Genomic DNA, 17,378 nt, shown 5'->3' with positions numbered 1-17,378 from the left:
GAACCATTGGTTTTTGATACAAGCCCTAGCTATGAGGATGTTGTTGCAAAAGTGAGACAAGTCTTAGAGTGGATGGACACCAATGTTGATGTTAAGTTAATAGGAAGGTATGATGTTGGAGTTGGAGCCAAATCTCGCTTGAAAAGTATGCCTATCACCTCGGATTTGCATTGGGATGTATACAAGGAAAAAGTATCCCAATCGGAAGACAAGTCACTTGAATTGTTTGCCACCAAGGTTGAATCTCCTCGGTTTACCATTGATTTGAACCGGCATGTCTCTTCCCCAATGGATGACATGAGCGAGAGGACAATGGTGCCACTTGTTGAGCATAGGGTTGTGGTTGATGCCCCCAATGTTTATCCCCCACCACGTCCCCGTGTACCATCTATCAAAGCAAATGAGGTTGAGTTGTATGCCCCCAATGCTTCTAGCCAACCACCAACTAGCCAAGCAAATGAAGTTGAGGTGATTGCTAGTGACGAAGTAATTCAAGAGGATGAAGATGTTTATGATGAGGACGAAGAGCAAGAGGAAGGGTTTCATGGTAATGATGTTGGTGACTTGGATGCGTACATAGCGCAAAAGGACATGGATCGTGACTTGCCTTTTAGGCGTCAATATGCGTATGACTCGGATGACGAGGGTCCAGTTGAACAGTTGGACGAGGATGGATTCACAAAGGAGGAGAACCAAATCCACTTTGAGCTGACGGGCTTACAAAAAAGAACTCACTTGTTTAAAGATCTCAGCCTTGCCCATAAAGCTGTTGTTGACGGTGAAATGAGAATGACGGCGATTGAGCCAACACCATGCCCGGATCCAGGAGAACCAAGGGTGGAGAATGAGGACGAGAATGCTTATTTGAAGAAAGGATTGAAGTTTCTGAGCTTGCCTATGCTGAAGTTTTGGTTGGCTGACTATGCCATTCGAAACCATAGGCCAATTTATGTTGAGCACTCGGACATGAAGTTGCGTTACACCGTGGTGTGTGAGCAAAAGGAATGCACATGGAAGGTTCGTGCAAGAAAGCTTAAAGAAATCGAAGAATGGGTGTTGAAAAGTTGTGATACCACTCATAGATGCAAACCGCCATCGAAACGACTTAGAAAGACACACCGTCAACTCACATCTGAGTATCTCGGATACAAATGGATGAAAGACATAGCCTTTGATCCCACGGTGAAAGTGAGGTTTCTCATGCGGACGGTGAAAAAACAATTTGGTTATGAAGTCAAGTATGGGAAGGCATGGAAGGCAAAGGCAAATGCTATTAGGATGTTGTATGGTGGTTATGAAGAAGCATACAACCAGCTCCCAAGGTTGTTGGCCGCGATTGCACATAGGAACCCGGGCATGTTTCATGTGGTCGAGGATCACGAGGGAGTGTTCCACCGTGCCTTCTGGAGTTATGGACAATGTGTGGAGGCGTTTCAGCATTGTTGTCCGGTCTTGTCTATAGATGGCACGTTCTTGACCGGTAGATATAAGGGCACACTAATGGTAGCAATGGCGCACTCATCAAACGACAACGTGTTGCCGTGTGCATTTACTTTGGTGCCTTCCGAGCACCAAGACAAATGGGAGTGGTTCATGGGTCATGTTAGGCACAACGTGATTGGGGCTAGGGAGGTATGCATCATATCGGACCGGCATCATGGCATACTCAAGGCAATGGACATTGTTATTCCAGGATTTCCAAAGCTTCACCACAGATGGTGCATGAGGCATTTCGTGGCCAACTTTTAACGGGCATGTAAGAGCAAGGAGCTCAGCAAAGACCTTACCCATGTATGTGTGGCCTTCACCACCCAAGGTTTCGATACTCGGTACAACAAACTCTTTGCAGCGGTGAACGAAGGTGGAAGAGAGTTCTTAACTAGGAATTTAAGCGAGAAGCACAAGTGGGCACGCGCTCATGACGATGGTGGTTGGCGATATGGCGACATGACGAGCAATCTCATAGAATGTTTCAACAATGTGTTGAAGGGTGCTCGTGCATTGCCGGTGACTGCAATAGTGGAGTACACCTTCTTCAAGCTTAATGAGTACTTTCAGAGGCATTCTGAAGAGACTGCAAAATGGATAGGTGAAAAAAAGGATTATCCGGAAAAGGTTGATGAATGGTTGCAGTTACAAGCAAGCAAGTCTTCACGGCAACAAGTTATCATATTCGATAGACTTGAAATGATCTATCAAATTGATGAGCCAGGTGGCACAACACGAGACGGTAGACAATATGGTGGTGCTGCATTTGAGGTGAAACTGAAGACTCGGTGGTGCCAGTGCGAGAGGCCTAGTAAGTATCATTGACCATGCTCACATTTGATAACGGCGGCGAAGGCGAGAAACATACATGTTAATGATGGAAAAACCGTGAGGATGCAAGAGTTCCATGTGGAAGCTACTAGGTTGACATGGGCGCCAAGATTTCACCCTTTCTTGGACCAATCACAGTGGCCTGAGTACCATGGCCCTCATATTAGGCCAGACCCTCTTCTGAAGGTGGAGACGAAGGGTAGAAGGAGAACTAAGAGGTTCAGGGGTGATATGGATGACCTGGCTGGATACACTGGCATGAAACAATTTGGTAGCGGTCATTTCATGGAGGCTCCTGACATTATCAACTGTGGGGTGTGCGGTGAAGGGGGACACAATGAGCGGACATGCAAGAATAAGAAAACCAAAAAAGGAAAAACAAGTCGTGGAGGCGGCACCGATGGTGAACGAGGTGGAAGAGGTGACGGTGGTGGTGGTCGAGGAAGCACAAGTGTCAGAGGTGGTAGTGGTGGTCGTAGAGGGAGCACAAGTGCTAGAGGTGCTAGTGTTCGTAGAGGGAGTACAAGTGCTAGAGGTGGTGGTCGAGCTAGCACAAGTGCTAGAGGTGGTGGTCGAGCTAGCACAAGTGCTAGAGGTGGTGGTCGAGCTAGCACAAGTGCTAGAGGTGGTGGTCGAGCAGGCACAAGTGCTAGAGGTGGTGGTGGTCGGAGAGGAAGCACAAGTGCTAGAGGTGGTGGTGGTCGTAGAGGAATGGTTGATAATGGATCGGCCTTCGGTTATTTGCTTAATCCAGATGGTTGATCTAATAATAATGGTATATTATTTGTTCATACAATTTCTAGCATTTATTCATTTACTGTATTTACGCATTTACTCTCTTTATGTCTTGTGCTAACAATTGTTCTTTTTCTAGGCATGGCTTCATCCGGTTCCAGGACGAGGCCGGCGTGCGCGGACCAAGAGGACATGCCGAAGACATGGATGGAGGCCAGTTTGGACAAGGAGAAGGAGAAGGATGTGCCCACACCACCATGTTGGTGTGGTGATGTTTGCAAGCTGAAGGTGTCCACTGACCGCAACAAGTCATGGACAGAAGGTAGAAGGTTTTTCGTGTGTCCCAACTATGCACATGATCGTCGAAGGCCAACTAACGCATATGACATACCACCGGTATGTTAGGTGTACATACAAAAAACATCAACAAGTTGTCACTCATATGTCTAACAAAATCATGGTTTATATGTAGTCCCCTCCTCCACTTTGCAAGTACTTCACTTGGATAGATCACGAGGTACCAAAAGATGTCCAAGAGGACCAACGTCGAGATTGGTTACGGAGGCAGCGCCTATTCGAGGAGTCCTATGCACGGGGATTGGAGCGGGAGCGTCGTGAGAAGGAGGCTCGTGAGCGCAAGAAGCGTGAATAAGAGAGGGCACGCAAAGAGAAGGAGGCTCGTCAAGAAGAGAGGGCAAGAAAACTTGCAAGGGCTCACGATGCACGAGAGGAGGACGAGGCACGTGACAAGAAGGGAAAGTGGCCCCGTACTACTCAATAGACAAATGGAAAGGCACCGGCGTCGATGATGAACTGTCGAGACTTTGTTTAATGTATGAACTTGTTATTCGAGACCTTGTGTGGTCATGAACTACTTATGTCATTCGAGACATCGTGTGTGAACTTGTTATTCGAGACCTTGTGTGGTCATGAACTACTTATGTGCAAACTATGCTTTGTTCATATTTTTGTTTGATTTCCAATGTTTAAAAATGTGTGCAACAAGTTTAAAAGAGAGCACTTTGCCTAGTTTGCAAATGTGCACACCCAGACGCCAGGGTTCCTGGCGTCTGGGTCCCTATCCAAAGAGCTTTTTCCCAGTTTGCAAATGTGCACAACCAGACGCCAGGGTCCCTGGCGTCTGGGTGTGCACTTATGCAAACTGGAAGAAAGCTCTCTGGATAGGGACCCAGACGCCAGGGACCCTGGCGTCTGGATCGTTTTGCTCGCACAGGTAAACAGACACCAGAGAGCTTTCTTCCAGTTTGCATAAGTGCACACCCAGACGCCAGGGTCCCTGGCGTCTGGATCGTTTTGCTCGCGCAGGTAAACAGACACCTGTCTGATCTGTCTGATGCCCGATCCAGAGAGCATTTTGCAAGTGTGCATAGCCAGACGCCAAAGACCCTGGCGTCTAGGTCCTTATCCTATCTAGAGAGCAAATATCGTGTGGATAAGATTCTTTGGGCCCACCTCTACCCCTCTCATCCATTCATCTCCACCCCACCTCTACCCCTGTCATTCCTTTCATCTCCACTCACTCTCACCTCTAGCCCTCTCGTCCACTCACTCTCATCCAGTACCATAACCCCCCTCAAATCTCTCACGAATCGGTCCGGTTTCACCGTTGGATCTTCAGGATTTCGAAACTAGAAGGTAAATCAACTACACCCCCACTTATTGGTTGATTTCAGGATCTCCAGTATCATAGTTTTGTGTAAACCCTAGTTTGTTTGTTTTCCTCGTGGTTTAATGTATCATAGGTTAGGTACTAAGAGATTTGTGTGTTGTAGATGGCTAATGGTACTCAGTGGGTGCTTAGCCCTGTTGTTCATGTCCAAGGCTTTTCTCCATGTGTTGTGCAAGTTAGTGAAGTGGACCTCACTTTTGATTGGTTGAAGACTAAATTCATGTTGAAGCAAGGGTTGAAGGAAGAGGATTTTGTGTACTACGTCAGCAGGAAGCAGTCAGATGGCCCCGGAGAAAGAAAATTGGTTGACATAATTGATGATGACAAGATTCAAGAAATGCTGCAAGAATGGAAATGGAAAAGGGTTGTTGACTTGCATTGCTACAGGAAACCGAGTTATATGTGATGTTCATGTCGTTTCAACTATCGTGGACCATCGTGGTCATGAACTACTTATGTCATTCGAGACTATTTGTGTAATTTGAGATTATGTGATGAACTTCTCATTCGAGACTATTTGTGTAATTTGAGATTGTGTGATAACTATGCTTGTCATTTGCTATTATGTGAACACTAATGTTTGTCATTCGATACTATAGGTGTTTGCTAGAACAAAATATCTATGTCATTCCATACTACAGGTGTTTGGGTGCTAGAACGAAATATGAACAAAATGAAAAAAGTACTACACCAGGGCCAGACGCCAAGGACCCTGGCGTCTGGGTGCCCTGTTTCTGCTGTCCAGGACTCTGCTTTTGCTTCCAGTCGACCCCCAGACGCCAGAGACTGTGGCGTCTGGTCCCCTGACTTGAAACCAGACGCCAAGGACCCTGGCGTCTGGGACCCTGTAGATTATTTTGAACTTGCTGTTTGACACAAGAAGATAGCACATATATATTCATATGATAGGTTCATACAACACAGAAGATAGCACATTTCACACAACTTTCACCACGACAAATGTAAGCATACAAACGACAAGTTTATAGATTTTTCATCACGACAAATTCAAGCATACATAAGACACCAAGTGCATACATATGGTACCAAGTGCATACATAAGACACCAAATTCAAGACAACCTAAGAAGTTTTTAGCACGACACCAAGTTCATGCATACAAACGCCACCTAGTTCATGCACTTCCAAACAAGAAGCTCACTTCCTCCTTCCTCTCTTCACAATGGTTGCAAGTGTAGGCTCCTCCTCTTCGCTAGCCTCCTCCTCCTCCTCCTCGTTGTATGCCTCCTCCTCCACCTCAATGTTGGCCTTATATCTTTGCATTCCTGTTGGGATAAGCTGATGAGGATACTCCGGACTATGGAATTGTGTATTCCATGTCTTCTTTCTACCTTTCTTGCCTGGTGTCTTAGCTATGGCTTTGCCTTTCCTAGAGCGAGCATTGCCTTGTGTCGGTTGTGTAACCTATGATGGTTGTGGAGCATCAACATCATACTCATGATCCTCTTGATGTGTTGCATCATACTCATGCTCCTCATCTTGTGTTGTCTCCTCTTGATGTGATGGCTCCTCTTCATGGACCTCCTCCTCCATGTCCTCATCGTTCTGGATATAACGCCGTCTATTAGCTCTGGCGCGGGTACCAGGTGCATACACGTCACTGGACTGAGCACCATGGCAAGAAAGCATTGCTGCCATCTTATGGAACCGCTTCTTGAACTTCTGCAACAACAAAAAATATGCTATGATATGAGATACAAATAAATAATCCGCGAAAAGAAACTTTTATAATATATTGATCACACCTCCATCGTGCTCCTAAGAGTCCTCTCAGATAATACACCACCAGGTGGATGACTCAGTGCAACATTGGCATCGTTGACGCACAGAAGCAACGATCTGCCCTGCAATTCATGAACAAACCAAACTTATGTATTTGAAAGAAGACAACATGATGCATGCAAGTTTGTTAGAATAGGTCAAACAGACTACCATTTCATCATGCATCGGTGCATAGTCAACGTGAGCCCCTCTAGTGTCTCTCACAGCCGTGTTGAAGGTATGATAACCTTCTGCAGTCTCCGGGTCTTCAGACACCAACTCCGACCACTCCTCGTGAGTCCAACCAGGCTTTAGCTTTAACCGGTAACGATCCGCATACCACACTTGATACTTCTGATATGCTGACTGATTGTGAGGTCTATTCTCTGATTGCACTAGTGTGTCTCTTTGATTCCAAAATTCTATCCATGCACGGTGTTTGTTTGCCCAATCCGATATATCCTGATTGTTCCTTCGATCGAACCTACAAATGATGCACGGAACAAAGCATTAGCAAACATTGACTTATTCAATACTCTACTACATACTCAAGGCATGCTTGCTCACCGATGCAGAGATAGCATTTCCTCCTTGCTCTCCTCAATTGGAATACCTTGTCTTCTTCCAAATTGTCTTGCCACACGGTCTACAAAGTGCCACTCGACTGCGAAGAAGCATATCATTGGGCACCTCGCCCGCCAAAGATGGCTATCACGCGTGCACATCTCATTAAGATCAAAGTCACGATCTTCCACATAAGGCAACCAATATACCTGCAAAACAAAGAGATACATTGTTAGCTACAAGTTTCATTCTTGACTAAATTTTATCTCATCGAACTTCTCAAAACCTGCTCAGCAGTCAAGGTGTCCAGCTCGTTCATATAGCACTTGTATCGCACATGCGAGCTTCCTGTGTAGACTGTCACTTGTTCCCAATAGTAAGCAAGCGTAGGGCGCCGATATGGATCATCATCATGCAACCCGTCATGATTACCCCATGGGTTTGCCATGAGGGGGTTCTTGAATTCGGGTCGTCCAACCGGGATCCGCTCCCACATCCACACGGATAGGCTCCAAACAAACCCAGACAATGAGGATGTATCTCCCTTCCTTCCGACACGCCAAGTCAAGCTGCAATCAAACAAACATGTTAGATATGGAGGCGCATGACAAATGCAAGATAAATGGTCGCAAATATCTCTTACCTGACGATACAAATATGCTAGTGCGGCCGAACCCCAGCTATACTGGGTATCCCAGTTATTGAGTAGCTCCAAGAACATCCAGAGGGCTGAGTTCCCGGTTGCATCTGAGAAGACTACCTTGGTTAGTACATACCAAAGATAGGCCCGCGCGTACTGCTGCACAACCACGTCATTGGCATCCTGAGGGCACGGATTGGTGTTTCCTCTGACCATTTTTAGCCAAGAATGCCTCACTTTCGCGGTATCGGCCTTGCCTTCCTGAGGGCCCTCGGGCTGAACGCCAATTAAATCGGCAGTCCGTTCTCGCCAATTACCCACGCTGACACGACCGGTAACATCTTGTCCGTTGATAGGAAGGCCGCTTATCATAGCCATGTCCTGTAGGGTCATCGTCATCTCCCCACATGGAAGGTGGAACGAGTGAGTCTCCGGCCTCCAACGATCCACAAGTGCGGTCAGCGCCGCGTGGTTCACTGGCGGAGCGCGTCGCTTAAACTGCAACACGAATGGGAGAAGACCCAATCTCCGAATGTAAGCCTCATACAGCGGGTCGTAATCAAAGTCATCAGCGGAATGACCCCTCATGCGCATAGCAACTACTTGCTGCAAATAAAGTGATGTTTTAATAATCAATACAAGAACACAAATGAGAAACAATGAAAATTGACCCAGTCTTGCTTCTTACATGTCCATTCTCAATGGCACGAGCACGATGCTCCTTATCCCACTCATCGATTAATCCGTCATACCAAGGACCATCACCATCCGCCATCCTACAAAACAAATCACAAACATCTATGAATACATGAACAATATCAAACAATTTCCTTCTCCAAGTTTATGCCATATGAAAACACCATTCTTCTCAAACATAACCACATCATTTCTTTCTTCTACATATGCACACATATCATCTAGAGTACCAAATTTCACCATCAAATAAATTTCATAATCATCATCCGCCATTCTATTGAACAAATCATGTCACACACAATAATCAAATTTCATCATCTCTTTTGCATAAAAAAATTTGCCATCTATATATTCAACTATATTGTCATACCACTTCACATTTTTATCTTCTTCATATGCACACATAATTATTCTCAAACATACCAACATCATCTCAATCAAATAAATTTGTCAAATAATATGATGTCACATATGCAAATACATATCATCTAGAGTACCAAATTTCACCATATCTTTTGCAAATATAGTATGCCAACAATAGGATTATCTACACATACACACATCATCTATCAAACCAAATATAGTATGCCAAAGTCTATTTTACATATACAAATCATATATTCATCACCCCTCTTAATTCAAAAAAAAATCCTATGGACAACATATACACAAAACGGAATTGATTTTACCTACATGTTCAACTACACATCATCTACTGCCTACCAAATCATCTATCAACTACAAACAATTTCCTAAAACAAAGAAACCATCTACTCATCTAACATCACCTAGTGTTGAATAATGCATCCAACAAGAGAGGGGAAAACAAAAACAAATTGGAGGGAATGGGGGAGAATACCTCAAAGAAGCTTGGGGGGGGGGGTCAGATCTGCGAGTTTGAGCGGTTAATAGAGTAGATCAAGGGTGGTGGTGGTGGGAGGGAGAGAAGGGGCGACGAACAGAGCCCCTCTCTGTTCGTGAGGCGCCGCCAGGAGAAGATGAGATGGGGATGGGTGGGCTGGCCCGCGCCGTTATCCACTTACCAGGGCCAGACGCCAGGGTCCCTGGCGTCTGGTCCCTTTGCCACGTCAGCAGGTCAACGGGCAGGCGGGCAGTGCGGGCCAGGGGCCAGACGCCGGGGACCCTGGCGTCTGCTTCGTAACCCAGACGTCAGGGACCTTGGCGTCACCAAAAAAGGTCAGAAACGAAATTTCTTTTGAAACAAGGTCAAATCGGAATTTTGTTAGCCCTATAGATCAGAACAGTAATTTTGTCCACTGCAGTTAGGTTGGTTGGTTACTTTTCGCCGTGCCCAACTCGTTTTCGCGTGGGATAGAGTAGCTGCGCCGCGGCCGCGCGCGTGCCTGCGCCTTTGGTGACTCGCTGACCGGGGTGGCCCACCACCGTCTTCCTTCCGCCCCGGGACGCACATGGCAGCGCTGGCACTGCACTGCATATTGCATCCCCTTGTTAGAGTCTGAAACAAAATGGAGCTCTCCCGTGCGTTTGGATTCTGGGCCGTTGGATTGCGTTTCCAAAATGATCTTGTCCGTCGGATCTCCGGGTGGAGCGATCCTGGCCGTCCGATCGAGTTGAGCACTGCACCTGCCGTTCGATCGAGTTGAGCACTGCGTGTCTGCCACCGCCTGTAAATTTAGAGGCCCGCCGAGGGCAGAAGAGGAATTTCGCATAGTCCATGCCATGTGGCTTAAACCTGTTCGTTGCTCAATCGCCAATCAGGTGGGACGAGAGATGCTAGGGTTTGTCCTTTCCTCTCATTGGCATCTCTCTCCCGCTACAGCCGCCGCCGATCCCGCGCCTCCCTCTGCCGCCGCCGCTGCCGCCGCCTCTTCTTGTCCCGCGCCTCCCTCCGCCGCTCGCGTCGGCGCTTCCCCGTCGAGCTTCACGTCCTCGGGAGGAGAGGAAGCTGGCGCTGCTCTTCCCGCGCCTCCCTCTGCCGATGTCGCCTCTTCCTGTCCCGCGCCTCCCTCTGCCGCCGTCGCCTCTTCCTGTCCCGCGCCTCCCTCCGCCGCTCGTGCCGCCGATTACCCTTTTCCTCTTCGGCTCTCAGATCCATTCGTCAGCGGGGAGCAGCCGCCCTTTTCCTCTCCGGCTCTCGGATCCGTTCGTCACCGGGGAGCAGCCGCTGGAATGTCGGATGTCCTCGGGACGGTCGAAGCTTTGGGTCCTCAAACTACAGCCCTCATCTCTCCTTTGCGTCCAGGTTCCTCTCTCTCTCTGTTCGATCTGCTCTCCCAGCCACCCCTAATCTGACCACGGCGTCCATTTGTTTCCTAACTCCTGCAGCTAGCACGAGATAGAGAGATGGATGCAGAAAATGAGACTGGAGGAAGAGGAAGAAAAATTTGTGCCGCCTCCGTCCCCATCTACTTCGTGGTGTAGACAAATACGAGCGATTCCGAGTAACTTGACCAGCGATCTGACGTGGATGGCAGCGGCTATGCGTGCTCGCCTGCAGTAGGTATGAACAAGTCGCTACACCTACAGACCATAGAGCAAGTAGCAATTTACTGTTTGTTTTTGGTAAAAGAGTTCTCATGTTTTTATTGTTGGCCTCTGCAGTAGGTATGTCCGTGTGTGGGTGGGTGTGTGCAGCAGCTCGGGAGGGACAAAGAGGAGGTCACCGGGAGACGAAGGCAGCTCAAAGGAGGACGAATTCTTTGTTTTTGAATTATACCATGAGTATAAATTGTTCTCCTCTCCAGAGTTTCTCATTTTCATGATTACTAAAATGGTAGGCAACAGACTGGAAGTATGCATGTGCCTGCTCTTTTTAGTTCGAGTCAAACATCCTTTTCTTTTGTGATCCATTTATTGTTGGACTACTGAAATATTATTTCCTATGCTTGCTAAATTAATATGTCGCCACACAGAGCGAGTTGTGCGTATACTGGGTCGTAGTTGAATTAGTTTAATGTCTATTCTATGAACAATGCCTTCTATGCCTTCCTAGATAAATACTTCTTTGGGTTGATTTATCATACTTTCAGTAAGGATTGCGAATTTCCGTTTTGCATTGGTTCAGTCCCTCTGACGGCTAGAGAAAGGAAATCCTGCATGAAACTGATCGACGGCTTTGAAGTATTTAGATTGAAGATTATGGAGATAATTTTGGTTGAGAACTAGAAATGAATTAAGCAAGAAATACGCTACAACACTTGGTGTAGGATTCAACATATAGCACAGAATGGTTGATGTTAGTTATTTAAGGTGGATGGTCCACTAAAACTATTGCTTACATGATTCATTATTGGTCATCTGCATGTTTTGTTAGCCGATTAGGTATAGGGGTCATTCAAGAAAATAAATGATAGAGGAAAATATTACCCCTGTAGTAAGCTTGAGACAGTTTCTCTCTAATTATTTGCAAACATTTGAGATGCTTAGGGACCTTTATAGGATGATCCCCAGTGAATTATAAATAATCAACATCTCTGGTCAGTGCTTCGTAGCACAATACAACACAGATAATTGGTCCTGCCTTTTCATATATAATTGGTAGCAGCGAGCAATTTGCCTTTTTACGAATTACTGGGTATGCAAGTCTAGGCACGATTCCCTTATCTTGCAGTGGCTCAGAAAGAAGTGACCATGTCTTGCAGTGTAAAAGGCCAGATGACGACGCCGATCAGACTACTCCTGGACTTCCCTGGCACTGGCAGGTAGTTCCAAGGCCCCCCTAAGCTCCTCCTTTTGGTGATGTTAGCCGGTGAGTTTTCGTTACCTCACTCTATGGCACAGATTGGTTATGCCTGATGCGCCTGTGGATTAGGATATGAAACTGATGCTCCTACTATGATTTTACTTCTTGTTTTTTCCTTTCGTCCCGCCATTATTTCAGTTTGATTTTTATGTGCAACCAGATTACATTTTTGGATGCGGTGTGCAAATATAATTAGCTATCTATCTTTAATTTGAGTCTCTTCTTCCTTTTCTCCTGTTGCTCCACCCCCTTATGTTGTACTGCTCCTTTTGTTCTACTGCTCTGTTGGTGTCTCATTCTGCATGTGCCAACGAATACATCTTCCATCAGTATTCACATATGGTTGAGATGAAAGGTTACATTTGATATTGTCTAGCTCCACTAAGAAATTTTTGCTTCATTATGTGTTGTGCAATGCTTGTGTTGCCATATTTTTTGTAACTATTTTTTCCGCAAAGGTTTATAAATGAAATGATTTCCTTTCTGTTTGGATGAGGTGGTCAGGCATTTTGTTGCCTATTTTACAGCAAAATATCCATGCGAAGTGCTGGTGGGGAGACAGATTTGTTTCCTCTTCATACATATATATATATAATTCTTCAGAAACCAGGGGCAAGTTATAAGGGTGTAATGTACATGTTTTTACGTATCATAAAAATGATCCAAACTACCATCGGATCCTCTAGGGCTGTATCATAAAAATGGAGTTCAAATATGGAGGAGCTTGGAGGATATGTAATCAAGCCTTGCTTCCCCTTTGTCTCTTATTTATCTGGTTTATTTTGACAAAGGAATAATTTGCGATAGTATTTCAGATTTGTGCCTATAGAAAGAGTATGTGATGTGATATTGCAAAGCTTTTTAGGGCTATCCTGTTTCTTCTGTTGGAAATTATCTTTTCCTATTTATTCCGCACAGAACAATTTGCTCACTATAGTAGTGCATTATTCATTGTGATATATGAAGCAAACCCAATGAATTTATAGTTGATATTAAACGTGTTGACAAGCAAACACAAGCAGATTGTGTGCCATGAGGAGAGCAGTGCAAATAACGGTTGCTTTAGTGTTCTATAGCTATCAGTAATGATGTGTATCTCCTTTTCAGTTGGTTGAATTAATTAGTGGCTCACTAATTAACAAACCAGGATGCTAAAACTTGCTATATATATATATATTATTGCTCATGTCAAATGAGGATTGCATATATGTTCAGTTAAGATGCTATTTTGAGTATTTCTCTATGATGAATTAAATTAATTTTTTCAATACAGTGAAACTGCAGGTGCTATACTTGCAAAGGTGGAGATGTAAGAGCAAAGAAAAAAGGGGGTAAACTAGCTCGTACTGGAGAACTAAACTGAACTTCTCTATTTATCGAGCATATCATTGTACCACGGGAAGACTTCCCCCAAGATCAATGCACATGTATATCCGAAATCGGGGAGTCAAGAACAATCTGTGAGCTACTCATTATAGTCGTTGTCGATATTAATTCTTGTGCGGGTTTTCTTGGTTATCCGCCTTTTGCTGATTTGCTCCTGTTGCTGTAGTAATCCAAGGGTGAGGTGCCGTGACTGCTGATAAAGTACGTCTGTCACACCAGGAAATGTAATGTTTCAGTTGCATATAGCAAGGAAGGTCAATTTGACACAGCTGCGCTGCCATTCGCCTCTCCCTTCTCCCGTGGAAATGTGGTTGATGTTCCTCAGATCTTCAAGTTGGTGCCCCTGTTTGGGGAAATCTATTTCTGCTTCTTGATGGAATTCTTTTCATCCAGTAGTTAAGAAGCAAACAAATGGCTTGAACAGTTCTCTTTGTACGAACATAATTAGCTCTCATTTAGTACATCAGCCATCGCAGTTTCTTCCTCTCCTTGGTGCTTAATGAAATGACTTGCTAATTCTGTCCTCTTTCTCTCCATGCGCAGGTTGCATGACAAGTTTTCTTCCTGTGGAAGATATTGTGTATCTTCCATCTAGCATCGTAAAAAGGCGGTCTTAGATTGCTCTGTACTAATGATTGTCTTGAGGGCTTATTTCATTCATACTGCTCTGAATTAATCATACTCTCCTGCTACCTCATTACCTCAGTATGGTACAACTTTGCTAGCCATTGTTCGTATTTTTAGTACAAATTGTAGAATTAGGATCCACCGACATCTATTTACTGTTCTGGATTAATTATTATTTGATGACCATCTAAAGATAGCATCTGACCTAATGTTTTTCATTAACTTCTCCAGACCACGCAAGCAGCGGTGACGCCGGACAGGTCGCTCTTGCACCCATGGGCACGTACTTCTGCTGTTTATTCTTACTTGTGATTCCGCTCGTTGTGATCGTGGCTCGATCCATGTTGCGGACCAATTATTATTTTTGTTTAATTGTGATGGATTGTCTTGGCTTGCTTTTGGCCTGAAGTTGTTGCCTTGCTTTTGGCACACCTTATTTCACTACCTTTTGTTGTTGCTTGGACCAGTTTCTATGTACTGAACATATTTATATCAATGTTGGGCTTTTGATATAATATTGCTACATTATACTCGTGATTTCCAGTGATTACTCTGATTTCTACTTACGCTAATGAGTATTTACAAAGGTCATACTTGATGCAAATACTTCCGTTGGCTAAATTGTATAATTGTGACAGGTTTATACATCATGTCAAGGAGTATTAAGTTATAACATATGTTTACTTAGGTTCTTTGGCATGTTATTCATAGGGTTATCAAGTAGGATCCTAATAGAGTTATTCACAATATTAAGTTAGGGATTGAACCTGTGTCGCTCCAATATCATGATATTGTTCATATTTGCAATGCTTCGATGAATGTATTATCATTATCAGATTGAATATGACTTGTATCCGGCAGCGGTGCTGCCGGGTGCGGCAAGCCGCACTTCCTACCTAGTAGTTTCAGAAACGAACGGAAATTCAACCGTGCAGCAGCGAGCGGATCAGTTCGTACCGCGCTTCTGCGCGGCTCCATGGCAGGCCTTGATCTGGTTACAAAACCGATGTGTTGTTTTTCGCCGCGTTGATGGTGTTCTTCCTTTGCGCTTAGCCACAGCCGTCGGCTAGGTTCTACTTTTGTGGATCTTATTTATTTAGTTCATCGAAGATGGGTCAGGTGTTGCGGTGGTCTTATCATGTGTCCCGATTCTGTTTACTGCTACTTTGCTAATTACTACCAGATGGATCATATCGACTGGTGTTCCATTTACTGATGCTGTTTTTGCGGCAGACAAGGACGCTGATCATCAAGGAAGCACGCGCGCGCGCGGAGGCAGATAGATGGACGCGGTTCCTCCATCCGTGGCTCTGCAGGCAGCGCCCATGGTACATGGCGTGCGTAAGACAAGATCAGCATCAGCTAGCTTTTCTGGCCGTTTGGTTGCTTGCTTTCTGTTCATCCAGACCGATCTATTGGATCACTCTACTTTTTAATCTGTTGATGAAGTTACGGTTGCTATGCGTGATATATAGATCCGGGCACCCAAAGCTAAAGTAGAATGCTAGCTGTTGGAAAAACAATAATGTTGTTAACTGGACTAGTAGGAGTATATTATAGTTGCTACACTGAAGATGCTCCTGTTTGGTCTTACGTCGGTTAATTTTGATTTGATGATCCATTGATGAATCATGCACCGATAGATGCACCTTGGGTCACTAAATTTGTGCAGGTGCTCATTTAGTTTTTGACACGTAAAAAAGAATTTGCTCAACACCAATGATTTCAAAATAAATCTGCTCCACATTAGACAGAGCAAACAAGAGACTCACAACTAGGCCACATTCCTTTTATGTACTACTACTGATCTTAGCCAATCTCACTTTTAGCAACTACAGTAATTAATTTGTTACTTAGTTGGCACCATTTTTTGATTACTGATGCAAGTATGCAACTAGTTAGAAAATTATTGTTTTCTGAATTCGTCATAAACACTCTTCGTGATGCTTGCATGGACAACTAGGTAGACTCTAGTACGTGTTGTAGCTCTACATGTGTGAGCACCGTACGTGGACCATCTTAAGGATATCATTCTGCCCCTTTTGTTTGTTGTTGATTCGAGGCGATCTGTTGGGTCCGTCTACTTTTGATCTGTTGACGTTACAGTTGAATGATGTCTTTCTATATATGCCTGCCGCCACCACGGTGTAGATGCCCGCTTCTGTGTCCCGTGCTTCTTATAGTAGGGAAGGTCCCATCCTTGGGGTACTCCCGGTGCTTCAAGTTTAAAAAAACAATTAGAAATATTTCAAAATTTTCCGAAAAAAAGGTGAATGTTCGCAAGGAATGTAACTACAACCCCTAAAATTTTCAGGTCCAAACTCGAAATGTACATCAAGAAACAAAAATGTGAAATCTGGCATGAATAGTGTAAGAAAAAAGACAAAATCAACATTGACACTATTTACATCTGGATTTCACATTTTTGTTTCTCAATGTATATTTCGAGTTTGGACCTAAATTTTCTAGGGGATGTAGTCACATCCCTTGTGAACATTCCCATTCTTTTTCGAAAATTTTAAAAATATTTAAGATTTGTTTTTTAACTTGGAGCACCGGGAGTACCCCATGGATGGGAGTACCAGATATTTTCCCCGGATGGCGGCACCGCCAGTCGGGCAGGCGGGACTTTTTTTTTTATATAAACTGGCAGGCGAGATTGGGGACGTGGGCCGTGTGGTGGGGCAAGGCTTCCAAGATTTGGGCAACACATATCACATGAAGTACAGGCCCAACACAGACTAGACAGCAATCATTACTTGATTGGTGATCCACCTTTATTACCTATAAAAAGATTTTTTTTGAAGGGTACCTATAAAAAGATTAGTGATCCATCTAGACTAAAAAAAAGCCCCTCAAAAAAAACCTAGACTAAAAAAAAGATTAGTGATCCACCTGCTACTGTGAAATCCAGATGTGAATAGTGTCAATGTTGATTTTGTCTTTTTCTTACACTATTCATGCCAGATTTCACATTTTTGTTTCTTGATGTACATTTCGAGTTTGGACCTGAAAATTTTAGGGGTTGTAGTTACATTCCTTGCGAACATTCACCTTTTTTTCGGAAAATTTTGAAATATTTCTGATTGTTTTTTAAAACTTGAAGTACCGGGAGTACCCCAAGGATGGGAATACCTGATATCTGGTACTCCCATCCATGGGGTACTTCCGGTGCTCCAAGTTCAAAAACAAATCTTAAATATTTCCAAATTTTTT

General features: G+C 44.5%; 1 protein-coding gene and 1 long non-coding RNA gene across 2 annotated transcripts; one reads left to right on the top strand and one right to left on the bottom strand.

Annotated features, from left to right (window-relative positions):
• Positions 1-6,152: 6,152 nt before the first annotated feature.
• On the bottom strand, positions 6,153-7,969 carry LOC147964098 (serine/threonine-protein phosphatase 7 long form homolog). Its single transcript, XM_087531117.1, has 6 exons — positions 7,705-7,969; positions 7,376-7,629; positions 7,093-7,298; positions 6,697-7,009; positions 6,510-6,608; positions 6,153-6,426 (listed from the first exon to the last, which is right to left on the bottom strand). Exons 1-6 carry the CDS (start codon positions 7,943-7,945, stop codon positions 6,169-6,171), a joined length of 1,371 nt encoding a protein of 456 aa, XP_087387243.1. The 5' UTR covers positions 7,946-7,969; the 3' UTR covers positions 6,153-6,168.
• A 2,181-nt stretch (positions 7,970-10,150) lies between these two features.
• Positions 10,151-17,164, top strand: LOC147964097 (uncharacterized). The gene is made up of 9 exons (XR_015607382.1): positions 10,151-10,649; positions 10,733-10,907; positions 11,009-11,180; positions 12,049-12,155; positions 13,423-13,609; positions 13,702-13,967; positions 14,079-14,245; positions 14,394-16,353; positions 16,725-17,164. It is a non-coding gene; the product is annotated as an uncharacterized LOC147964097 (long non-coding RNA).
• Positions 17,165-17,378: the final 214 nt, after the last annotated feature.

The sequence above is a fragment of the Triticum urartu genome, chromosome 6A, assembly GCF_056163025.1.
Source record: "Triticum urartu cultivar PI428250 chromosome 6A, HENAU_Tu73, whole genome shotgun sequence".
In the NCBI taxonomy this organism is placed as follows: Eukaryota; Viridiplantae; Streptophyta; class Magnoliopsida; order Poales; family Poaceae; genus Triticum; species Triticum urartu.
This window is presented reverse-complemented; position numbering and strand designations above follow the sequence as displayed.

What these genes read in the sequence shown, in the direction of transcription:
- LOC147964098 (XM_087531117.1), bottom strand. Translation starts at nt 7,945, where the DNA reads ATGGTCAGAGGAAACACCAATCCGTGCCCTCAGGATGCCAATGACGTG. An exon ending in CACCGATGCATGATGAAATG is followed by an intron (nt 6,609 to 6,696) that starts GTAGTCTGTTTG and finishes CATGAATTGCAG; the next exon opens with GGCAGATCGTTGCTTCTGTG. An exon ending in CTCTTAGGAGCACGATGGAG is followed by an intron (nt 6,427 to 6,509) that starts GTGTGATCAATA and finishes TTGTTGTTGCAG; the next exon opens with AAGTTCAAGAAGCGGTTCCA.